At 38.8% G+C, this 27,279-nt stretch overlaps 1 protein-coding gene across 1 annotated transcript in view; it reads left to right on the forward strand.

Annotated features, from left to right (window-relative positions):
* LOC121385251 overlaps window positions 1–26,766 on the forward strand; it is a 106,848-nt gene extending 80,082 nt beyond the window's left edge. The window contains exons 47-61 of the mRNA XM_041515852.1: window positions 57–155; window positions 1,439–1,561; window positions 4,777–5,077; window positions 6,225–6,386; window positions 7,074–7,161; window positions 7,879–8,022; window positions 10,166–10,357; window positions 11,447–11,544; window positions 14,699–14,871; window positions 15,358–15,482; window positions 17,838–17,936; window positions 19,177–19,321; window positions 21,384–21,482; window positions 24,813–24,935; window positions 25,571–26,766. Coding sequence (XP_041371786.1) covers window positions 57–155; window positions 1,439–1,561; window positions 4,777–5,077; window positions 6,225–6,386; window positions 7,074–7,161; window positions 7,879–8,022; window positions 10,166–10,357; window positions 11,447–11,544; window positions 14,699–14,871; window positions 15,358–15,482; window positions 17,838–17,936; window positions 19,177–19,321; window positions 21,384–21,482; window positions 24,813–24,935; window positions 25,571–25,892 — 2,293 coding nt within the window. The 3' untranslated portion in view covers window positions 25,893–26,766. The remainder of the gene's footprint in view (window positions 1–56; window positions 156–1,438; window positions 1,562–4,776; window positions 5,078–6,224; window positions 6,387–7,073; window positions 7,162–7,878; window positions 8,023–10,165; window positions 10,358–11,446; window positions 11,545–14,698; window positions 14,872–15,357; window positions 15,483–17,837; window positions 17,937–19,176; window positions 19,322–21,383; window positions 21,483–24,812; window positions 24,936–25,570) is intronic.
* Window positions 26,767–27,279: the final 513 nt, after the last annotated feature.

Raw genomic sequence — 27,279 nt, forward strand, 5'->3', positions numbered from 1 at the left:
ATATAATCTTCTGCTTCAAAATCTGAACGAACACTACTTATTTTGATCTTTTCTAGGTGCAAGTATCAAGGAATATCTCCACCCATTAAACGTACAGAAGACGATTTCGACCCCGGTGCTAAGAGTCACATACCATCGAATACCCCGTATATCAGGTAACATTCGTTGACTGGTACTTTCACAAGGCCTTCTTTATAGCAAATGGAGCTGGACATAGCCCAGTGGTAATGCGCTCGTCAGATGCATGGTCGGTCTAGGATCAATCCACGTCGGTGGGCTCATTTGGGCAATGTCTCGTTTCAGCCAGTGCTCCACAAAATATGTGGTATGTACTATCCTGCCTGTGAGATGCTACAAATTCAGGCACAAATTAGCCAGCCCCCACTAAAACAATGGGATCCCTTTCACCTGAGCCTTTATAAATACGGGACTGTTATACAAGTTTAACGTAGTTTGTTTAACGACAACACTAGAGGTCATTGGACGTAAAACATTTGATATTGTAACATATAGTATTTGAGGTAACATGTTGCAATGTTCCATTAGCAGCAAATCGAAAAAGAGTAGCCCATGAAGTGGCAACAGCGGGTTTCCTCTCTCAATATCTGTGTAGTCCTTAACCATATGTCTGATACCATATATCCGTAAATAAAATGTGTTGAGTGCGTCGTTAAATAAAACATTTCCTTCTTTCTTTCCATTAGCAGCAAAGGATCTTTTATATGCACTTTAATCACAGGCAGGATAGCACTTACCAGTCATGGGGCACTGTTGAGGACGGGAAACCCCAATAAAAGAATGGGTCCACGGAAGGGGTTCAACCTCACGACCCAAAGACCTCAAATGAACGCCCTACCATCTCAACCAAGGCCCCGCCCCACGAAGCGATCTTAGCGCTAAAATCACCTTAAAGAGACATTCCCGAGTTTGCTGCAATTTTATAGATGTTATCGACTAACAGAGACGTTTTAACGACTGTAATTACATATCAAATATATTTTTCTGCATAAAATATTAGTGACAGTATATTAAACGTGTTTCTGATCGTTCTAATATTTATAATAGTTTAAATTTCATTTTATTTCCTAAAAAATTTGGGCTTAAGAAGACCAGAAACACATTGAATATCCAGACATTGATATTCTAAACAAGAAAATATATTTAATATGTAAGTTTAATCGTAGAAATATTGTATTAGTCTGAAACATCTTACAACGCAGCAAACTTAGGAATGTCCCTTTAAGTGAACAGGCTAACTACTTTATACACATACGGTGATCTTAGGACTAAGATCGCTTCGTGGGGGCGGGGCCCTGGTTTGTTACACATTTACAATGTACTCTACATAATGGCTGGTTGTCATGTAAGGTGTTCCATTTTGCAGTGACTCTTGTGTGAGTATGGTCATTTATAATCTTTTTCTGTTTTAATATTTCAGATACTTCGTGAGTTTCGTCATACAGTTTCAATTCCACAAAGCTCTCTGCCAGGCTGCCGGGCATAGTGGGCCACTTCACAAATGCGACATCTACAACTCCACGCGAGCTGGCAAGTTACTAGGGTATGTAGTTCAGCGGCCTAGTTAATATTCGGGTGCGGGTTGCGGATGCGAGGTGCGGGTGCGGGGTGACAGTGATGGTTTACAGTTCATTACCTGTGTTGTAAAGTGTTGTATTGGTATTTTGAGAATATTTAATTTAGTAGATCAGAACCATTTTCTCATCATTTATGAGTTACTATGGCTTGCTGTTACACTTTACGAATTACTTTATTTGTAGTCATGCTTTATGAATTAATTTGATTTGCGGTCATGGTTTATGGATTAATTTAATTTAATCATGATTTTTGAATTAATTTGATTTGTGGTAATGGTTTATCGCAGTTGTGATGTTCGAATTACTATAACAACACCTGCAATTAACAAAATGTCCACGGCAAAAACACCTGTCATTGACAAAAACCTGAATATAGTCCAAGGCAAAACTGTGCCGTGGAGAACTAAAAACTCCACGGCAATCTCCACGGCATTGCCAGTTGCCGTGGGTAATTGCAGATGGTGTATAATCACGGTCGATATTTTTGAATTGCTGCGATTGGCAGTTGTGCTTCATGAATCCCTTTGATTTGCACTAATCGGATAGAGTAGCCCATTGCTTGGCGGCAGCGTATTTCCTCTCCTTAACCGTATGTCTGATGCCATATACCTGTAGTAGTGTTGGTATAAAGTGCTCCAACAGGAAGTAGGTAGTGGGAATTTCCCTATTAGCTCAATTGGTAGAGTCCGTGGGTCGAATCCACTCAGTGGAGATTGATTTTTCTATTACACTTGGAGACGACGTAGGTACTGGTTGTGTTCTTAACACAAGAATACAATTATAACCCAGTTAGGACCCGTAACAGTTCATCTGCTCGTGGCCCACAACTCCGGGACTTAACTTCACTTGAGGGGGAAGTATGTAGTAGTGTTGGTATAAAGTTATCCTACTGACAGTAGCTAGTAGCCCACAGCTCCGGGACGTAGCTTCACTTGAGGGTGGGGGGAGTATGTAGTAGTGTTGGTATAAAGTTCTCCTACTGACAGTAGCTAGTAGCCCACAGCTCCGGGACGTAGCTTCACTTGAGGGGGAGTATGTAGTAGTGTTGGTATAAAGTACTCCTACTGACAGTAGCTAGTAGCCCACAGCTCCGGGACGTAGCTTCACTTGAGGGTGGGGGGAGTATGTAGTAGTGTTGGTATAAAGTACTCCTACTGACAGTAGCTAGTAGCCCACAGCTCCGGGACGTAGCTTCACTTGAGGGTGGGGGGAGTATGTAGTAGTGTTGGTATAAAGTTCTCCTACTGACAGTAGCTAGTAGATAGGGGGGGGGGGAGTATGTAGTAGTGTTGGTATAAAGTTCTCCTACTGACAGTAGCTAGTAGATAGGGGGGGGGGGGAGTATGTAGTAGTGTTGGTATAAAGTTCTCCTACTGACAGTAGCTAGTAGAGGGGGGGGGGGGGGGAGTATGTAGTAGTGTTGGTATAAAGTTCTCCTACTGACAGTAGCTAGTAGCCCACAGCTCCGGGACGTAGCTTCACTTGAGGGGGAGTATGTAGTAGTGTTGGTATAAAATCCTCCTACTGACAGTAGCTAGTAGCCCACAGCTCCGGGACGTAGCTTCACTTGAGAGTGGGGGGAGTATGTAGTAGTGTTGGTATAAAGTTCTCCTACTGACAGTAGCTAGTAGCCCACAGCTCCGGGACGTAGCTTCACTTGAGGGTGGGGGGAGTATGTAGTAGTGTTGGTATAAAGTTCTCCTACTGACAGTAGCTAGTAGCCCACAGCTCCGGGACGTAGCTTCACTTGAGGGGGAGTATGTAGTAGTGTTGGTATAAAATCCTCCTACTGACAGTAGCTAGTAGCCCACAGCTCCGGGACGTAGCTTCACTTGAGTGGGAGTATGTAGTAATGTTGGTATAAAAACCTCCTACTGACAGTAGCTAGTAGATAGGGGGGGGGGGGGGGGGGGGGGGGGGGAGTATGTAGTAGTGTTGGTATAAAAACCTCCTACTGACAGTAGCTAGTAGCCCACAGCTCCGGGACGTAGCTTCACTTGAGGGTGGGGGGAGTATGTAGTAGTGTTGGTATAAAGTTCTCCTACTGACAGTAGCTAGTAGCCCACAGCTCCGGGACGTAGCTTCACTTGAGGGTGGGGGGAGTATGTAGTAGTGTTGGTATAAAGTTCTCCTACTGACAGTAGCTAGTAGCCCACAGCTCCGGGACGTAGCTTCACTTGAGGGTGGGGGGAGTATGTAGTAGTGTTGGTATAAAGTTCTCCTACTGACAGTAGCTAGTAGCCCACAGCTCCGGGACGTAGCTTCACTTGAGGGGGAGTATGTAGTAGTGTTGGTATAAAAACCTCCTACTGACAGTAGCTAGTAGATAGGGGGGGGGGGGGGAGTATGTAGTAGTGTTGGTATAAAAACCTCCTACTGACAGTAGCTAGTAGATAGGGGGGGGGGGGGTGAGTATGTAGTAGTGTTGGTATAAAGTACTCCTACTGGCAGTAGCTAGTAGCCCACAGCTCCGGAACGTAGCTTCACTTGAGGGGGAGTATGTAGTAGTGTTGGTATAAAAACCTCCTACTGACAGTAGCTAGTAGATAGGGGGGGGGGGGGGGAGTATGTAGTAGTGTTGGTACAAAAACCTCCTACTGACAGTAGCTAGTAGATAGGGGGGGGGGGAGTATGTAGTAGTGTTGGTATAAAGTACTCCTACTGGCAGTAGCTAGTGGGAATTTCCCTGTTAGCTCAGTCAGTAGAGTACTGTTCTGGACTTTCGTTCGGGATTCGAATCCCCTGAGTGGAGGTTGATTTTTCTGTTACATAACCATACTTAAAATGTCTTGAGTGCGTCCTTAAATAGCACGTCCCTTTCTTTGTTTGTTTCTCTCTTGTTTTCTGGGCGGGACGTAGATCAGTGGTACAGCGCGATACGCGGTCGATCTGGGACCGATCCCCGTCGGTGGGCCCACTGGGCTATTCCTCATTCCAGCCAGTGCACCACAACTGGTATATCAAAGGCCGTGGTATGTACTACCCTGTCTGTGGGATGGTGCATATAAAAGATCTTTCGCTGCTAATCGAAAAAAGTAGCCCATGAAGTGGCGACAGCGGGTTTCCTCTCTCAATATCTGTGTGGTCCTTAACCATATGTCTGGCGCCATATATCCGTAAATAAAATGTGTTGTGTGCGTCGTTAAATAAAACAATTCCTTCTCTTTGTTTCTTTGCACAGAGACATGTTGAAGCTGGGATCGTCCAGCCCGTGGCCTGACGCTATGGAGGTGATCACAGGACAGAGGAAAATGGACGCCGGAGCGCTCATCGAATACTTCCAGCCCCTCTCGGACTGGCTGAAGGAGCAGAACCAGGGGCGGGACGTAGGGTGGGAAGAGGCGTGCCCAGAGGAGGGGCTGGACCCGCTAGTTGTCTTTCTGGATGAGTATGACCATGATGCCGAGAAGCACCGAGAGCAGATGTACTTTGCAGACTGGGCCTACGAGACGAACATCACGGATGAAACGGCCGCGGCTTCAGTACGTGTACTTAAAAAAATATTAGTTAGCAGAGGTGATGGGATGCCGGGAATTAGGGCATTCTTTGGGGCTACAGGCGTAGGCGGTTCGGCCTTAGGTTTTGTGTAGGGCCGACCTCCCCTCCCTACCGACCCTCACCTGGTCACACCAATGTTTAAAATATGATTGGCAGCCCCTTTCCACTTAACCGCCCATAGGCTTAATGAATATTGGTTAATAATTATTATTAATTTTAGACCAGTCCATCTAAATTTGCGCCGAAATTATATTATATTAATAATTTATATAGGTAAGGAATGCTAATATTTTTCTTTAAGGGCGCAGCTAAAACGTATTAACCCCAGTTTTCCCCTTTTTTAGACTTTTGGCGTTAATATTCAAAAAATCAAAATTGACCCTATTTGTTAGGTTATCCCTGTCCCGAGTCAGACCCCCGATCCTATCGGAGGCCGGACTCGGGGTAGGCGTGTTCGAAACCCTAGTGGTATATGGACACGTTAAACCAGTTACTAAGCTAAGCTAAGTTAGCAGCCAGTATCTATTTTTTGGTTTTTATCGTTAAATAAATGGTAAAATTAAAATACAGCTTCTTCCTTTGAAAAGTATATAATTCACTTTTTATTTTAATGAAAATAATAATATTGTGGCATCAGGCGGGCACTTATGGATCTTAAAGTTTGTTTTATTTAATGACACCACTAGAGCACATTGATTTATTAATCATCGTCTGTTGGATTTCAAACATTTGGTAATTTCACATTAGTAGCAAGGTATCTTTTATATGCACTATCTCACAGACATGATAGCAGATACCACAGCCTTTAATATACCAGTCGTGGTGCAGTGGCTGGACTGAGAAATAGCCCAGTGGGCCACGAACGTGGATCATAGAAAGGGATTGTATATATGCATAATACTATTGACAGGATAGCACATACCACGGCCTTGATATTCCAGTTGGGGAGCACTGACTGGAACGAGAAATAGCCCAATGGGCCCACTGATGGAGATTGATCCCAAACCGACCGTGCATGAAGCGAGCATTTAGCTACATCCGGCCTCCAGTGTATAGATGCACAGACAGGATAGCACATACCACGGCCTTTGATCGATCTCAGCCTTTGAAATTTCAACTCTGTATTTTCAGGTGAAAGGCAGAAATTACCTGGCAGCATTTGAGAAAGAGGCAGCTGCCATAGCCAATTCCTACGACTGGAAGAACCTCACCGATGGGACGATGAAAAGAAGATTCAAGATGATCACCAACATAGGAACGAGCGCCATGAGGGACAAATCAAAACTGAAAAGGGTAAATATTTAGAGATTATTGTACAATAATCACTAACATAGGAACGAGCGACATGAGGTAAAAAGTAAAACTGAAAAGGGTAAATATTTAGAGATTAGTATACGATGATCACCAACAAAGGAACGAGCGCCATGAGGTAGAGAGTAAAACTGAAAAGGGTAAATATTTAAAGATTAGTATACAAACTTGTGTGTCGCACTCATTTTACGAAACGAGCTTTTGGTATTGCCCATGTTATTTTTTGTGAATAACAAATACCCTCTCAAAATGTTTCAATCACAACTAGAAGGAGAAGATGAAATGACGTCATATTAATTTTTTTACGGGCACAGTCTGAGCTAGGAACGGGGATGCATCGTCATGTTATGACGTCGGTTCCCAAAATTATGTCATTACACTTGTTATTATTTGTTATTGTGCTTCGTATGGTTTTTATTAACTCAGTTATATTAAAAAATGTGGATAGTAAGTAGAAGCTATCTCATGCTATCTCATGGGTTTTTTTTCGAATACAATTTTTTTATGTTCAACGAGTGATGTGTGAAAACCATATTTTCATGAATTGCGAAACAGTGAGCAAAATATGGTTTTCACACATCACGAGTTAACAAAAATCATATTCGAAAAAAACAACCCCACACCATGAAATGTAATGTAATCAGTAATATTGTGAATGATTTATTTTAGATGAATGAATTGCAGTCAAAGATGGAAGGAATGTATGGGACTGGAACCGTTTGTCTTGAGAACAATAAATGTCTGACTCTTGAACCAGGTCAGTAACAAAGCAGGGACCGACTTGACAAATGCTAATAACTTTATCTTTACAGACGGCAGCCATGTGTTTGATATTTATTTCGCGAACAAATGTACATAATTACAGAAAATGGATTTATGAAAAGTTTCTTTATTGGTTTATTTCACTGGATCACGTTGATTAATTAAGCATCGGCTATTGGATGTCAGCCATTTGGTAATTCTGACTCGTAGTCATCAGAGGAAACCCGCTACATTTTCCCTAATGCAGCAAGGGATCTTTTATATACACTTTGCTACAGATAGAAAAGCATATACCACGTTAATGAAAAGATGAAAACAATGTATTTCGAACTCGCTGTAATTATAAGGATTGTTATTACAAACAGTACACAAAATACTATATGTTGAAAATATATAAATATTACTTTCATTTGTCATTATTGTGACCATTTTCCAAACTGAATCCAGACAAACTTCGGTAACTCGAACTTGCGGGGGGATGACGAAATAGTTCGAGTTTCAGGGAGTTCGAGTTTTAGTTCCACTTTCTGGGAGTTCGAGGTTTAGGGAGTTCGAGTTTTAGGGAATTCGAGGTTTAAAATGATTGCCCTTTGAGATGCATATGCACTGTTAACGAATTGGTCCATGCGCCCCTTTTCCAGTAGTCTTCCCATACACAACATATTGTTTTGGATTTTCCCTGTAATATTATTTTATTTTTTTATTTTCTCAGACCTGGAAAAGATAATGTCGACGTCACACGACTATGACAAACTGCTGACCGTGTGGAGAGGGTGGCGAGACAGCACGGGGAAGAAGATGAAGTCTCTGTACGAGGAGTTTGTGTCGCTCAGTAATGACGGAGTGAAGGAATTGGGTAGGGATGACATCTTTCTAAATTCCAGAGCTGTACCTAGCAGGCATAGGAAGCATAGAGGTAGAGGAGTTTGTGTCGCTCAGTAATGACGGAGTGAAGGAAATGGGTAGGGATGACATCTTTCTAAATCTCAGAGCTGTACCTAGCAGGCATAGGAAGCATATAGGTAGAGGAGTTTGTGTCGCTCAGTAATGACGGAGTGAAGGAATTGGGTAGGGATGACATCTTTCTAAATTCCAGAGCTGTACGTAGCAGGCATAGGAAGCATATAGGTAGAGGAGTTTGTGTCGCTCAGTAATGACGGAGTCAAGGAAATGAGTAGGGATGCAAGAGGGATGAAATCTCCAGTAAAGGATCTCCTTTGGAGTGGCTGTCGTCCTATAGATAAGGCCTTAGATAAGGATTCATGGAATCAACCACTATGCTGTGATATGCCCATTCGACTCTGCATTGTGCAGATATGACCCAGATTAGTTTACATTTGTTATTTCCTGTCTAGCTGGAGAAGACTGTATCTTAGGTCTCACTACACAGATGACTTCCGGGTGAGAGTTCATTAATCACGGTCCACTATAGTTCCTAATTGGAACACATGTTATGGTTCACATATTCACTTCTAGGAAATGGTGAAGAATCAAAACAATATGTATGTTTAATGGTAAGCCTTCTGGCTGTATTTTGCCATGCTATTTTGTAATATTGTGCATCGACCTTTTGGGACATGGGTATATAGCGCAAGTAACAGCCGCAGTGAATCGGTTAATGAACCACCTGTTCGGACCGGTACTACAGCCAGATGCGGTCATATAGCAAAAAACTGAGACGGAAATGTTCTCAATTTTGGAGTGAAAATAAATGCTTATATAATGTATGTTTTCAATGGTGTATGTTGTTAGTGCCAACGAGAACCCGTTCTATTGGCAATCTTCGCTTGAAGTTGGGCAGTTTAACATGGGTTTCAATGGCAGATGACATCTGTGTAGTGACACCTTACTGTTCCATGATGGGTTTTTTTTTACATCCCCCCCCTTCCCTACCCCTTAGTAACAGCAGGCTTCACAAATCCACTAGTGAATGTTTAATCTCAGCTAGAGAACTTTATCATCCATTAAAGGCTGTTGTGGATATTCTCCTAGGATATATCGCTTCTTTTGTTATGTCACTGTGTATATTTCAGCGCTAAACCTATCATTAGTGACGTCACGCCACTGTCGTTCTGCTAGTTAATGAGTCTACCGCTGCCATATATCGGTAGTGACATTCAACCCACATTACTGATATTGTTTGCAATTGTCGCAAATGAAAAGGATGATAATGGATGATGCAAAGAATACCCCCTCGTGTCTATGTAATATCAATTATCAACACTCGTTGATAAAAGTAAAACAAAATCCTCGGCAAGCCTCAGATTTCATACTTTTATCAACTCGTGCTGATAAATTATGATATCACAAGACACTCGGGGAGTATCCTCTATATATCACCTGTATTACTATAATATGTAGGGCACTAGCCGAAGTTTCTGTGATGACTGGTGACGTTCTCAAACATTTGTCGAACACTAGCGTATTACTAGTTATTTCAGGCTAAGTACTACCATGGATTTCAAGTCTTAGCTAGCTTTGTAATTATTACTGTTGGAATGAACTCTTATGATCGTTTGTCATATTTGCTGTTATTTTCATCCTCAGATTTTAGTGTCACTGACTATAGAAATACTATAATAGGAAACTCATTGATTCAAAATTATTATCATTTGACATGTGTAAAGCACTCGCATGATGCACAGTCGGTCTAGGATCGACTCACGTCGGTGGGCCAATTGGGCTATTTCTTGTTCCAGCCAGTGCACTACGACTGGTTTATCAAAGGCTGTAGTATGTACTATCCTGTCTGTGGGATGGTGCATATAAAAGATCCCTGTTAATGGAAACAAATGTAGTGGGTTTCCTCTCTAAGACTATATGTCATAATTACCAAATGTTTGACATCCAACAGCCGAAGATTAATAAATCAATGTGCTCTAGTGGTGTCGTTAAACAAAACAAAACAGACAAACAAACTTTGTCCCCTTGGCTATTATTTTTATCCTCTGATGTTAGAATCATAATCATTATCATTTGACACGTGTTCTTCTCTGCAGGTTACCCTGACACTGGTGAGTACTGGAGGTCATCCTATGAGAGCGACACGTTCCAGGTGGATCTCGAGAATATGCTGACTCAGCTTCGTCCTCTGTACGAACAGCTACACACGTACGTCAGGAAAGAGCTCCGGAAGGTCTACACGGGTCACAAGTTCCCTGAGTCGGGACACATACCTGCGCACCTGCTAGGTAAGATGTGTGACACACACTGTGGCATGGAGTCAGGAGCAGCAAGTAGGTTAGTGGTAGAGGACTCGCCTGAGGTGTGATCTGTCACAGGATCTCTTGTCTTCAGTTGTCTGGAGTTTCTTCCAGTTCCAACCAGTGCCCCATCCTGATGAGTGACATGGAGGCAGGGGCAGTATGTAGCTTAGTAGTAGAGAACCAATGGGTGGCAGAATCGCTTGTCCTCGGCTGACTCGGGTTTCTTCCTGTTCCAACCAGCGCCCCATCCTGATGTGTGACATGGAGGCAGGGGCAGTATGTAACTTAGTAGTAGAGAACCAGTGGGTTGCAGAATCGCTTTTCCTCGGCTGACTCGTTTCTTCCTGTTCCAACCAGTGTCACATCCTGATGTGTGATATACAGTGTAACACAAAGTCGGGGGAAGTTTGTAGGTCAGTTGTAAACCATTCCACAAGATCGATTGTCCTTGGTTGACTCGACCAGATCTGTCAAATAAAAGACACTTGTGCAGCTATTGTAGCAGCATGGGTCTATACTGTGATTTCTCGCTCCAGTCAGTGTACCACGAATGGTGTATCAAAGGCCGTGGTATGTGTTACCCTGTCTGTGGGATGGTGCATATAAAAGATCCCTTGCTGCTAATCGAAAAGAGTAGCCCATGAAGTGGCGACAGCGGGTTTCTGTCTCTCAATATCTATGTGGTCCTTCACTTTATGTCTGACGCCATATAACCTTAACTAAATTGTGTTGAGTGCGTCGTTAAATAAAACATTTCCTTCCTTCTATACTGTGACTATAAAGGTTCGAGTCGGGCAACCCCAGATAAGAAAATATATGTGTGAGCAGGGGTGTTTCAACCATCTGCACGCCCGACTGCAAACTGTATTTCAAAGTCTGTGACATGTACTGCCCTACTTATACAAAATTGTGTATAATTGATCCTTTGCTACATTTGTCGTAGGATTAGTGCGTTTTTCTCTCTGCGAAATGTTAAAATAACCATATGACAGAAACCAAAAATTCTTAGTTCAAGTGTATTGAGGTACTGTTAAACAGTCATTCCTTAATTTTCCTTTCCGTCTTTAATTTCAGGCAATATGTGGGCCCAGGAATGGAATAATTTATATGACATTCTTCAACCCTACAAGAACAGGTCGAGTGTTGATATCACACCAGCCATGGTTCGTCAGGTAATATTGGTGATTCACGTTAAACTACGTTTTATTGTATATCTATAGGATATTGGTGATTCACGTTAAACTACGTTTTACTGTATATCTATAGGACATTGGTGATTCACGTTAAACTACGTTTTACTGTATATCTATAGGACATTGGTGATTCACGTTAAACTACGTTTTATTGTATATCTATAGGACATTAAACTACGTTTTATTGTATATCTATAGGATATTGGTGATTCACGTTAAACTACGTTTTACTGTATATCTATAGGACATTGGTGATTCACGTTAAACTACGTTTTATTGTATATCTATAGGATATTGGTGATTCACGTTAAACTACGTTTTACTGTATATCTATAGGATATTGGTGATTCACGTTAAACTACGTTTTACTGTATATCTATAGGACATTGGTGATTCACGTTAAACTACGTTTTACTGTATATCTATAGGACATTGGTGATTCACGTTAAACTACGTTTTACTGTATATCTATAGGACATTGGTGATTCACGTTAAACTACGTTTTACTGTATATCTATAGGACATTGGTGATTCACGTTAAACTACGTTTTACTGTATATCTATAGGACATTGGTGATTCACGTTAAACTACGTTTTACTGTATATCTATAGGACATTGGTGATTCACATTAAACTACGTTTTACTGTATATCTATAGGACATTGGTGATTCACGTTAAACTACATTTTATTGTATATTTATAGGACATTAAACTACGTTTTATTGTATATCTATAGGACATTGGTGATTCACGTTAAACTACGTTTTACTGTATATCTATAGGACATTGGTGATTCACGTTAAGCTACGTTTTACTGTATATCTATAGGACATTGGTGATTCACGTTAAACTACATTTTACTGTATATCTATAGGACATTGGTGATTCACATTAAACTACATTTTATTGTATATCTATAGGACATTGGTGATTCACGTTAAACTACATTTTATTGTATATCTATAGGACATTGGTGATTCACGTTAAACTACATTTTACTGTATATCTATAGGACATTGGTGATTCACGTTAAACTACATTTTATTGTATATCTATAGGACATTGGTGATTCACTTTAAACTACATTTTATTGTATATCTATAGGACATTGGTGATTCACGTTAAACTACATTTTACTGTATATCTATAGGACATTGGTGATTCACGTTAAACTACGTTTTATTGTATATCTATAGGACATTGGTGATTCACGTTAAACTACATTTTATTGTATATTTATAGGATATTGGTGATTCACTTTACTTTAAACTACGTTTTATTGTATATTTATAGGATATTGGTGATTCACATTAAACTACGTTTTATTGTATATTTATAGGATATTGGTGATTCACTTTAAACTACGTTTTATTGTATATTTATAGGATATTGGTGATTCACTTTACTTTAAACTACGTTTTATTGTATATTTATAGGATATTGGTGATTCACATTAAACTACGTTTTATTGTATATTTATAGGATATTGGTGATTCACTTTACTTTAAACTACGTTTTATTGTATATTTATAGGATATTGGTGATTCACATTAAACTACGTTTTATTGTATATTTATAGAATATTGGTGATTCACATTAAACTACGTTTTATTGTATATTTATAGGATATTGGTGATTCACATTAAACTACGTTTTATTGTATATTTATAGCATATTGGTGATTCACATTAAACTACGTTTTATTGTATATTTATAGGATATTGGTGATTCACATTAAACTACGTTTTATTGTATATTTATAGGATATTGGTGATTCACATTAAACTACGTTTTACTGTATATTTATAGGATATTGGTGATTCACATCAAACTACATTTTACTGTATATTTATAGCATATTAGTGATTCACATCAAACTACATTTTATTGTATATTTATATTGTATTTTAAACAAGCTTCCATTGCGTATCATGTTTATTTCCTGAGTGAAATTTTGCTCAGTTGTCATGAGCTTCAGGCCAGGAGAGATGGTTAGTTGTTAGTATGAAAGACGAGAGTTTAGTGGTCTTACACCTACCCATTGAGTCGTTAAATCTCGCTCTGGCTAGGAGGCTGTACCGGACTGCGAACCCTGTACTTACCAGCCTTATATCTGATGGCTTAACCACAACACCACCGAGGCCGGTCTATAATAGTAAAATTTTGCGTTTCTTTTCATTTCAACTTATTTTCGTGCTTATATCCAATTAAGGTTCAAGCACGCTGTCCAGACAGCCCAGATAGCTGAGGTGTGTGTGCCCATGACAGTGGGTTAGTTGTTAGTTGGTTAGTGGTTAGTGAGAGAGAAGAGGGTGTAGTGGAATTACACCTACCCATTGAGTCGTTAAAAAATAGTAAAATTTAGCATTCTGAGGAGACCATATTTTATGTGTTCTGATATCATAATTTTAAAGATCGTTCCAGCCAGTGCACAACGACTGGCATATCAAAGGCCGTGGTATGTGCTATCCTGTCTGTGGGATGGTGCATATGAAAGATCCCTTGCTACTAATGAAAAAATGTAAAGGGTTTCATCTCAGACTATATGACCAAATTGCCAAATCTTTGACATCAAATAGCCAGTGATTAATAAATCAATGTGCTCTAGTGGTGTCGTTAAACAAAACAAAACTTTACATTGTTCAACCCATAAACACGTTCCATGATTCAATCTCTGACATCTCATAAACTAAAAAGGTTTATAATACCAAAATGTTGTGTTGTTAGGAGACCGTCTTTTATGCGCTGTGAGGTGATAATTATAACGAATATCTGTTTCCCTTTCGGGCGGAACGTAGGCCGGTGGTAAAGCGTTCGCTTGATGCGCGGTCGGACTAGGATCTATCCCCATCGGTGGATCCATTGGGCTATTTCTCGTTCCAGCCAGTGCTCTACAACTGGTGTAACAAAGCCCATGGTGTGTACTATCCTGTCTATGGGATGGTGCATATAACAGATCCCTTGCTGCTAATCAAAAAGAGTAGCCCATGAAGTGGCGACAGCGGGTTTTCTCTCTCAATATCTGTGTTGTCCTTAACCAAATGTCCGACAACATATAACCGTAAATATAATGTGTTGAGTGCGTCGTTAAATAAAACATTTCTTTCCTTCCTTCCGTTTTCCCTTTAACAGGGCTACACCGTGAACCAGATGTTCAGGACTGCTGAACACTTCTTCCTCTCGTTGGGTCTGGAAAAGATGCCTGACACTTTCTGGAAGGATTCTGTGCTGGCCAAGCCGGCAGGAAGATCTAACTTGGTTTGCCATGCATCCGCCTGGGATTTCTTCAATGCTAAAGATTTCCGGTAATTTGCTGAAAATACCTTCATTTTCATATTTTAGTTTACTTTTTTTTTACCAGACTGTGGGACATAACCCCGTGGTAAAGCGCTCGCCTAATATGCGGTCGGTCAAGGATCGATTCCCTTTCCTGTCAATGAGTTGGGTCTCACTGATTGGGCAAACATATGTTGACCTGTTTTGCGTTACATTTGGGGGGGGGGAGGGGGGGGGGTTCTCGTCTTTACGAAGTTTACAAGGGAGACAGAGATATTATTTTTCCAACGGCGTCAACGTTTGTGTTAAAGTTTAATACTAAATTTCATATTTAGATACATTTCTCACAAACTATAAGTCACAGATCACTGAACGTGGTTTGTAGTTACACGTGTGGATGTTCATCACAGTTCACCGAACGAGTTTATGGTAGGTAAGACATTTACTGGTTTTTCCACCACGGAAGTCTGGTGTTACATTATAAATGAATTACACTTTTTCTGCGTGTATTTTAGAATTAAGATGTGCACGGACATCAACATGGAAGACCTGGTCACTATCCACCACGAGATGGGACACATCCAGTATTTTCTGCAGTACAAACACCAGCCCCAGTCTTTTCGAGACGGCGCAAATCCCGGTAAGACCAATGATTATGTGACAACTGTTAGAGCTCTCATATCTTATTCGTAATCTAGATGCTAAGAATGTGCCAAGCTTCAAAGTTATCTGTTCTTTATTTAAAAGATCTCATTGTATTTTAAGTTGTTTGTAATCACGATGCTAAGAATGTGCCAAGCTTTAAAGTTATCTATTCTTATCTTAAGTTGTTCATAATCTAGATGCTAAAATGTGCCACGCTTTAAATTTATCTGTTCTTTATTTGAAAGATCTCATTGTATTTTATGCAGAGAAAATTACAATATACAAAATAATAGATTGAAGTAAATGGAATTATTGATACATCTGTTTAATTGGTCTGTTGTTATAATCTAGATGCTAAAATTGCCACGCTTTAAATTTATCTGTTCTTTATTTGAAAGATCTTTGTATTTTTCAGAGAAAATTCCCAATATAAATGGATTTACATGAATTGTTATCAATTATATGTATTATTTTCTTTCTTCCCAATATAGGATTTCATGAATAGTTCTGTTTTTATAGGATATCTTGAATTATTCTGTTTATAGGTTACTTTGAATTGTTCTCTTTATTGGTTACGTTGTTGTTCCCGACCGGCCTCGGTGGCGTAGTGGTTAGGCCATCGGTCTACAGGCTGGTAGGTACTGGGTTCGGATCCCAGTCGAGGCATGGGATTTTTAATCCAGATACCGACTCCAAACCCTGAGTGAGTGCTCCGCAAGGCTCAATGGGTAGGTGTAAACCACTTGCACCGACCAGTGATCCATAACTGGTTCAACAAAGGCCATAGTTTGTACTATCCTGCCTGTGAGTAGCGCAAATAAAAGATCTCTTGCTGCAAATCGGAAAGAGTATCCCATGTAGTGGCAACAGCAGGTATCCGCTCTCAATATCTGTGTGGTCCTTAACCATATGTCTGACGCCATATAACCGTAAATAAAATGTGTTGAGTGCGTCGTTAAATAAAAAATTCTTTCTTTTTTTGTTCCCATTATAGGATTCTATGAAAAGTACTGTTTATAGAATTCCTTCAATTGCTCTGCTTATGGGATCCCATGAAATATTATTTGTATTGAATTCCATTAATTATTTTCTTTCTTTAGATTATTATAGTCCTTCCCGCAGGGAATGCCTTTTTTATACTATGGAATCTACTACAAGCTATTTATTTCTGAGTCGATTGTGTTCTAAATTGCACACAAAAAGAATAAAAAATTTCCAAAACACTTTTACCTTTTTTCTTAGGTCAAACCAAACTGAAATTATTTACAAAAAAAAAAAACATGTTTTGTAGGTGGATGGGATAGACTATAGGTTTCATGCTGTTCACTTATTTATAGAAATATTTCTTTTGTAAAATGTAGGAAGAGGTCATATTATAGGCCTGTTGGCCCATCGCAATGTTTGCTTTGGTTTGTATTTGAGAGTTATAAATATTATTTTTAAGTCAATTGTTTTAGATCCGTTTATAGGATTTCTTGACCTGTTCTGCTGTTGGAATTCTTGTATTGTTCTGTTATGGGATGCCATACATTTACCAGCTAAAAATCATAAATCTTCTTTTGTTTGTATTTGACAGAAATAAATATTGTTTAGACGAATTGTTCTGTTTCTACACATCTTGTGTTTATATGATTCCCCGAATTACTTTATTTATAGGATCCCCTTACTCATTTTGTTCTAACTAGGTTTTAAATAATATATGAGTAACTAACTTTTTCACACCTTTTACTATTTAAATTATTATATTGACGTTATTTTCTTTATAAACATACTTTTAATCATAAATTATAAGGAGAGGTCTTGATATAGGATGTTTTTGTTATCCAGTGAAAATACCCGTAATAAGTAATAAATATTGTATTAAAGTGATTCTCCAGAGTCTGTCTTGATTGATAAGATAATGTCGACCAACAGAGACCTTTCAACGACTGTAATTACAGATAAAATATATCTGTCTAAATACAATATTAGTGGTTGTACATTAAACATGTTTCTGATCGTCCTAGAATTTGTACTAGGTCAAATTCATTTTATTTCCTAAAATGTAATTATTTTTTTACGTACCAAAATCCTGTTTGGGCTACTTACAATTATTATGATGATTAGAATCACATTTAATATACAGACACAGACATTCTAAACAAGAAAATATACTTAATTTGTTATACGAGTCATTACCAAATTTTATTAGTCTAAAACATCTTATAATCCAGGACACTCAGAAGAGTCCCTTTTAAACAATATTGAATTCCACGAATTGGTCTGTTTCCATTGTTCAATGCATTGTTCAATTTCCAGGATTCCATGAATTGTTCTGTATCCAGGATTGTATACACTGATCTGTTTTCAGGATTCCATGAAGCTATTGGAGACACAATGGCTCTGTCAGTTGCAACACCAAAACATCTTCGTAGAATTGGTCTGCTAGGCGAGAGTCAAGACAATTACTGTAAGAGTTGAATTAACCATTGAAGAGTGTTTTATCCCCAAACCCGTTTACTTTAAATGATGTTAATTTGAGTAAATATATGTTCTGTTTCAGATGATTATATTCATGTATGTACCACTGATTTATGTCAACGAGATAAGTGGATTTAATCAATTTTGGAATAACCACTGTGGATATAACCTGTATTTCTGACAAAAAATGTATGTTGTTACATCCATTTCCCATAATAATGGATTAAATGTGTGGGTTTAAAAAAACCCACGAAACACACTCCATAATTAATGAATCCATTTATATTACACTTAGTTTCCTTTATAGATAGATTGTATTGATGATTTTTCTGGTTTTATAATATGTTTTTCGCAGTGAATATCATGTATCGGTGATTAGTTAATGGATTCTATTAGTATTGTGTGTGCTCTGTAATGTTTAATGAAATTATTTTACAAATGTATAGGACAGCAATGCTGTCAGCATAAATCCACCCACATTTCAAATATTAGTAGTTATATAGAAATGTTTGTAAGGTAACTTATTAAGACTTTTACCTTTTTATCTATTGTCAAAACGTTTATCCCTATCTGGCAACCATTAATGTCATCCAAATAGCTTTCGAAAGCTTGGTGACGTTACCAACGCTCCATATTTGGCATTGTTCATTTAGTAGCAACATACATTAAAGGGACAGATTTAAGTTTTTAATCAATGCAGGATATTTCTCAACATCAAAAGTCGTTTTTGACAATTGAAATCAGACATTGCTTAGATTGTATTGTTTAGATTATCCATTTTCGTACATCCAAAGAGTTTCTGGTCATTCTGGTGTTTCTAATACCATGAAATGCATTTTTCTTATGTTTAAAAGCGCACGTAATCTGAGAAGTAATGGTTGTGGAGACAAGCTCTATATTTAAGGGTATTTCCACCCTTATTTCCCTTTTTCAACATCATGTTCTCTATTGTAACTTTATCCAATATTTTACTGATTTGTAGATTAAACAAACTCACTGTAATTTTTACGGGTAAACTAGGGTGTGCGATTTTAAAATTTTGTAATTGGACATTACGATGCAATGTTAAATATAATGTGTTTATAATTATTAAAATCCACATGTACGGCTAACATTTTGAAATGACCATTATAGAACCATAAAACAGAAATAGAAATAAATCAAAAGGATAGCTTGCTGTGGCATCAGTGGAATCAGTAGACACTAATGCAGGTGGTTTTTTGTTACAGTGGACGACATTAATTTCTTGCTAAAAATGTCTTTGGAGAAAATAGCGTTCCTGCCGTTTGGCTACCTGATAGACCAGTGGAGGTGGAGCGTGTTCAGCGGGGAAACCACGTCAGATAGATACAACGCAAAGTGGTGGGAGCTCAGGTAAACAGAAAGCATACACATGACGGGTCCCTCCACTGGGGCAGGACATGCTCACCTGTCGTGAACACCTGATATCAGCACTGTTATGACAGAGACTCATGAGTGCAGTTGTCATCACGGGTGCACTTATCCCAAACGAGCTCTAGGGTCGTTTGTTTGTTTGTTTTGTTTGTTTTGTTTAACGACACCACTAGAGCACACTGATTTATTAATAACCGGCTATTGGATGTCAAACATTTGGTAATTTTTATATATAATCTTAGACAGGAAACCCGCTATATTTTTCCATTAGTATCCACTTGGATATACCTGTAAATACAATAATTCCTCATATGATGTCGTTTGACGGCCTGGGTGTACCGAAATAAAATTTCAAATTTCACGATAGGAGGACTGCCACTACCATGACTGGTTTGAAAAATTTCATGGTGAATAAAGCAGAGCTCAAAAGATTCATTGGATTATGTTTTGAATCATCACTGGCCATCTTAAAACGGACATCGTTGACGGTTGGTACCATGGATATAGCTTAATGTTCATCTACTTGGAAACAGACAAGCTACATGTTTATTCTGTAAATAAATAAGTGGTGACGCGTACTTCAGTGGTACAGCGCTCGCCTGATGCGTGATCGATCTAGGATCGATTCCCGTCGGTGGGCTATTTCTTGTTCCAGTCAGTGCTCCACAACTGGTGTAATGGCTGGAACGATAACTCTGTATAGAGTTGCTAATTACAATGCTACTAATACTATTCAATCCGTCTGTCTATCTGTCTGCATTTGCCAGACACATTAATACAAATACACATTTTTGTGTGTATCTGTCTCAACGAAATAATATCATGATGTATTATTTTCTTAATTTACAATATATATTTTATTGAATTGTGTTTATTTACATTTGATTATATACGTTCAGTTATCCTATAACTTACCTTTGATATCTTTGTCATAAACCATTGTAATAATTTAGTGTAATAACGTGTGTGATAATGGTATACAAATTTAAAGGTATATGCAATTTGCAAGGTCTGTAGGTAATAATGTGTTGCTGTCAGTGGGTCATTTGTTTACCTGAGCGTAACATTTTCATAAGATTTAGTTAAAATGCGTGACGTCAAACTAATTTGTGCTAATCTTGATGACGTCATATTCCCGAAGGAGGAGACTTTAGTACTGTGATTTACAAAACATCGAATAAAAATGATATTTTCGAAGAGTTATAGGATATATAGAGGTTATTACCAGAGTGTTTTTCGGTATCGTCAGTATCATATATTAGGAATACAAATCGCCAGAGGCTCGCATAATACATTATTTTTATTCCTAATATATGATATTGACGATACCGAAATACACGAGGGTAATAATCTCTTTATCATATAAGCTCAAGCTTAATACAACGTGTTTTTGTAAACTGTACACGCAACTTTAATTCCAGTCCGCCATTACTAGATATTCAAATGACGTAAGAATATGTGGCGCGGTGTATTTTTGAATGGAAATGACGTCAAACTCGAATGACGTCATTTTGGATGTCCTTACATCAAAATAAAGTTATGCCTAACGTTTTTTGTTTTCTGAACGCTTTCAGTGTCAAACTGCCATTGAAATGTTTTTATTTGATGACTATGAATGCATACGTCAATCATGGAGTGTCACCCAAGTACGTTTGGTTAAATGTCAATAAAGCTAGTGCCGAGACCTCGACTAATTTGATCTAATTTGCAAAGTTATCAAATTCTTAAAGTATGTGATCTGAAAAATATCACATACTTTGATTGCACTGAAAATGTAAGATATTATATGATAAATAGAATTATGTACTCGTTTGTTTTAATATGTAAAATATCAACCTCGTCTAGTTAGTCGGTATTGGTCTCGGTAGAGTCTCAACAAATACCGATTAACGTGGATTCGGTTTATATTTTACATATTAAAAAACACAAGTGACGAATCCTCTCTATATTACAAAATTGCTATAACGTAAGTGATATATGTATTGCTGTTTTAATCATTTGCTTATATTGTGTTTTGATGTGTCTCTCTCAATAAACACAGATGCAAATACCAAGGTATCTCACCTCCTGTTAAACGAACCGAACAAGACTTTGACCCCGGAGCAAAATACCACATACCTGATAATACACCATATATTAGGTGAGTTAGTTTTAGAACAATGTAATTGTGTCTGCTTAATCTGATCCACTTCATATTAGTTTGTCCATTTTATAGTACTATGGGAGGCATATATATTGAGCCATATTATTATACCCGACCATCTTCATTGAAACTAAGGTCTCACTACACAGATGTCATCTGCCATTGAAACCCATGTTACATTGCCCAACTTCAAACGAAGATTACCAATAGAACGGGTTCTCGTTGGCACTAACAACATACACCATTGCGAACATACATTATATAAACATTTATTTTCACTCCAAAAATGAGAACATTTCCGTCTCGGTTTTTTGCTAGATAACCGCATCTAGCTGTAGTACCGGTCCGAACAGGTGGTTCATTAACCGATTCACTCCGGCTGTCACTTGCGCTATATACCCATGTCCCAAAAGGTCGATGCACAATATTACAAAATAAGATGGGCAAAATACAGCCAGAAGGCTTACCATTAAACATACATATTGTTTTAATTCTTCACCATTTCCTAGAAGTGAATATGTGAACCATAACATGTGTCACAATTAGGAACTATAGTGGACCGTGATCAATCAACTCTCACCCGGAAGTGATCTGTGTAGTGAGACCTAACACAACTACTGTCCATGAATAACACAAAGCAGTTAACACAACTGTGTAAAATCTATTAGCAGCAACAACTCGGAGAAAAGATAAAGTGTAATAGATCTTCTTATCACTCTCTTCAATGCACTGCAATGTATTATTATATGATGAATATATAATATATGGTGGATTATGGTTAATGTATTATGTGAATGTACATATTTATGTTATGAGTAATGTATATGTGTGTGCCTATAAATTGTGTGTTTACGGTGTATACATTAGTAATATTATTAGTTATTATAGTGTGTTCCACAAACCAGAACCACGCGGGATGTTCAAAAATGCATGTTGTATTCACGAAAGTTGTAAATGATGTAACATTTGTAAATGATGTAACACCAAATTCAAAATATGTGTTCGCTCAGATCGTAAATATAGGACTTGAGGTAAAAATAAATTATTTCGCTCTTTTTTATTTAAAATCCCAGATCAGAAAAACACTCTGTCCGCATGTATATAAACTGTTGCTTTAATGTGTCATCTTATTTTGTAAGATATGTATGTACAGCAGTGAATCAACCCTGACACCGCTATTACGATATGGGGTAGTAAATATATATATATACTACTCAAAAGAATTTAAGGGTCGGACGATATTTTCGACATTATTTTCTGAATGTCAATTATATTAGCTAGACCATAATGTTACGCATGGTATTGTTCCATTTTGACGAAAGTGGGTCTAAGCAACCCATAAATGAATTAAAATCCACTGTCACTGACACTGTCGACTAGTTCTAATGGCGAAAACATGCTTACATTTGCACGTAAATTAGGGCGAAAGGTCTGCTAAGTGCCCATAACTTGCTTTTTCACAAAGCGCTTCATTTGCACGCTTTGCACGTGTATTCCATGTTCCCAATGCTGAATTTCCGTATAATTGGAGCTTGCGTTCGTGTACGGTGCACACTCCAAATTCGACAATGGTACGACTTCAACTGACTATCGAAGATCGAGGAAGGGCTATTGCTTGACTTCAGGATTGAAATACGCAAAGAAATGTTGCTCTGAGACTTGGTGTCAGTCAGAGTGTCGTTGGCCGACTGTGGCAACGGTACCAAGCAACGAATTCTGTTCGAAATCGTCCACGTTCGGGAAGACCCCGAAGCACTACAAATAGAGAGGACCGCTACATCACCAATATGGCTCTACGTCAACGCACAACCACTGCACGCCGATTACGTGACAATCTGCGGACTGCGACTGGAACTCGAGTGTCTGAGAGCCAATAATCTACGCTGCCGTCGCCAGGCTGTTCGACCACCACTCCTACCACGTCACAGAACGGCCAGACGTCACTGGTGCACGCTTCATCTGCGGTGGCAACGTGTTCAGTGGGGTCGAGTGATGTTCACTGATGAGTCCAGGTTTAGTCTCCAGTTCAACGACGGTCGGGTTCGTGTCTACAGATGTCCTGGGGAGCGCTTCGCTGACGTTAACGTTAGACAACGTCACCGTTTCGGTGGTGGCAGCGTCATGGTGTGGGGCGGCATCTCTATCCACCACAGGACCCCCCTCTATGTGGTGGATGGCAATCTGAATGGAATCCGCTATCTGAATGAGATTATCCGGCCGTTGGTTCTCCCAGGCCTTCAGCAGATTGGCGGCGGGGCAGTTCTGCAGGATGACAATGCCAGACCCCACCGCGCCAGGGTGGTAACGGACTTTCTCAGACAACAAGGTATCACCAGGATGGATTGGCCAGCATATTCACCTGACTTGGCCCCAATAGAGAACGCCTGGGACGAATTAGGCAGGAGAGTTCGGGATAACCATGCCCCTCCGGCCAACCTTCATGATCTGGATCACCTTCTTATGGCAGAGTGGCAGGCCATTCCCCAGAGTTCTTCAGACGTCTGATCAACAGCATGAGGCAACGATGTGTCGAGTGTATTCGCGCCAGGGGTGGATTCACACACTATTAAACGAATGTTCTAATGTGTAAAATCCATGTTTGACAACCTTCAACTTTGACAACATGTCATGTGACTTTCTTGTATACAGTGACGTTTATTTGTGTTTTTTTGTAAATATGGAACAATAAATAAAATTTTGGTATAGTTTACATCATCAATCTAATACACTCTGAAACTTATTTGGTTATAAATTTTTGACCCTTAAATTCTTTTGAGTAGTATATTAAAAAAAGCAATTAAAAAAACAAAACAAAAATTCAATACAATGTATGAGGGAGTTGGATAAATGTTTCCACTGGGAGAACATTATGAAAATATTATATTTTATATATCTATATCTATAAATGTAAATTATCATAATGTAATGCATTCTTTTAAAACGTGGTCGTACCCACCATACCCTGTATTGAACACATTTCTCAGTTGGTTGGTTGCAATGTTGGTTGGTTGGTTGAATAGTTTGTTGTTCGGCTGACTGTTTGAATGCTTGGTTGGTTCAATGATTTGTTTGTTAGTCGAATGGCTGGTTGCGTGGTTGAGTGGTTGTTTGGTTAGTTCGTTGGTTAATTGGTTGAATGAATGGTTGGTTGGTTGGTTGGTTGAATGATCGGTTGGTTGGTTGGTGGATTAATTGATTAGTGGGTTGAATGATTAGATCAATTATTTGTTGATTGTTTGGCTAGTTCTTTGAACGATTGATTGGTTGGTTAATTGATTAGTAAGTTGGTTGGTTGACACATTACAAAGTGTTCAATTGATATTTCAGATACTTCGTGAGTTTTGTCGTCCAGTTCCAGTTCCACAAGGCCCTGTGTGAGGCGGCGGGACACACCGGTCCTCTTCACAAGTGTGACATCTACCAGTCTGCAGCAGCTGGCAAGCTACTGGGGTACGTCAACACGCTGCCCCCACCCATCCTGAACACACACACCAGGGCCGTAGTGAATTGCCCCCCCCCCCCCCCCCAAAAAAAAAAAAAAATTTTGATATTGACGTTTTGAGTATGTAACCTCACTGAAATGGCCGCAAACTGGTATTTCAGAGCCTCTAGATTTCAAAATATCACAGATATCATGCCCTCGGATCCCCAAGTGTCGTGCGCGTTCCATGCTATTTCGTTCCACAAATCCATTTGCTTCCCCATACAAAAATTCCCAGCTAAGGTCCTGTACACAGGCAGGGCATGACCGTATATCGTTTAGACGCAAATCTCTAATTATGTCATACTGTTTATATGGCGTTGCCATGGCATTAGAGTCTTGGTTTTAGTTTGGAGGAGGAAAGGTCTTCCCCCATAAATCTTGTATATACTACATTTAATACGTAACTGTAATAATTAATAACTAATCGTTTATTATCACATTCCAAACTCACTCTCTCTCTCTGTCTCGCTGTCTGTCTGTCTGTCTGTCTGTCTCTCTCTCTCTCTCTCTCTCTCTCTCTCTCTCTCTCTCTCTCTCTCTCTCTCTCTCTCTCTCTCTCTCTCTCGTACATAAATAATATAACTGTTAATTATTTTGACAGGGATATGCTTCGGCTTGGTTCCTCAAAACCGTGGCCAGATGTTATGGAACAAATGACTGGTCAGCGAAAGATGGACGTGGGCCCACTGATTAAATATTTTAAGCCGCTTGTTGATTGGCTGAAAGAACAAAACAAAATGGAGCGCCCCGGATGGACAGAAGCGTGCCCTACTTTTGACGATGCTGGAAAACGACAACAAAGAACAACGAAAACACCTATACCCAAAAAACAACCTGACACCTCGAACGCCAATATCGTCACATCTCAGTTATCTGTTAAAATTACTTTAATTTTGTTTTTAATTTTAAAAATAATATTTTGATCATGTGAGAAACAATTTTACTTTTATTGCCGTCTCCAGAAATGTTACATATTATTTTTGGTATCCCAGATAACATTATTGGCGCTGGTTCTAATATGAACACTTTCAACTTTTGAATGATGTATTGACATTAACGGTCACAGGTAGTTCTAGTTATTGTCAGTCGTTTAGGATATATGATATACGGAACATTAATTGTGAACTAATTACACAAATAATGTTGTAAATATTTGCTACAACTGTTTATACCATCATGACCCGACTTTCCTGTGAGAACTATGCACAGCTCATAAACTGGTACATATTTATAGCATATTAAACGAGCTTCCATTTCGTATCATGTTTATGTCGCCAGTGAAATATGTTTTATCACGAGCTTTAGCGAGTGACAATGACAATTATTTCACATGGGACATAAACAGGATACCACACGGTAGCGAGTTTAATATCCTTTTTATTACCCATTAATCGATTTCAATTTATATCACTAAACTCGTTTAACGTTTCGGTAAGGTCCTAATATGCCAGTCCTATGACGTCGAGGTGTTACGTCTCACTTGATATTCTAGTGGGAGGTATCACTTTGATATGCACCAAGATATCTGTAAAGGTACAGATCCTAGCTTTTAAACAGTAAGGAAGATTTTTCACCTAGATCCTAGATTCAACTCATAACAATGGACACTAAGTTTGGTTAATTTACAAACATGTAGCAAAGTTGGATACAACAGTGACAGAAGAGTCTGCTACGTTGAAATACCCTTAAAAATAGACTAAAACGCGACTCCATAATCATTACGTCTCAGACGCACGTGCGTTTTTAAAAATATGAAAAATGCATTATGTGGTATTAGAAACACCAGGATGACCAGAAACACTTCGGTTGTACGGAAATGGATAATCTAAGCAATCCAATATAAGTAATGTTTGATTTCAGTGATCATAATCGGCTCTAGTAGGGGAAAAATATGCGTTAGTGTTTAAAAACTAGGGTCTGTCCCTTTAAGCACATGGCTAATACACGAGAAATAGATCTTTCGTGATGTCAGGCTGCGAATTGATCTGGATTGTGTGCTTCCGTGAATTCCAGGTTTTGTATCGGAACATAAAACATAAAAATAAATGAAGACAAAAAAGCTAAGCAATATGTTTGATCACACTACTAGTCTGATAAAAGGAATTTTTGGAGTCAACCCCCCCCCCCCCCCCACACTAAAAAACCACAAAAATGTGTGCTTTTATTTGTTAATGTCTACCTATATTTATAAAATTAATATTGAAAAAAAAACGTACGTGTAAAAATACCATTGCTTTTAGTTGTTAATTTCGACAGATATGTATCTAAATAATTTTGAATGACGAAAGGAAGAAATATTTAATTTAATTT

Source organism: Gigantopelta aegis, chromosome 11 (assembly GCF_016097555.1).
Source record: "Gigantopelta aegis isolate Gae_Host chromosome 11, Gae_host_genome, whole genome shotgun sequence".
Taxonomy (NCBI): Eukaryota; Metazoa; Mollusca; class Gastropoda; order Neomphalida; family Peltospiridae; genus Gigantopelta; species Gigantopelta aegis.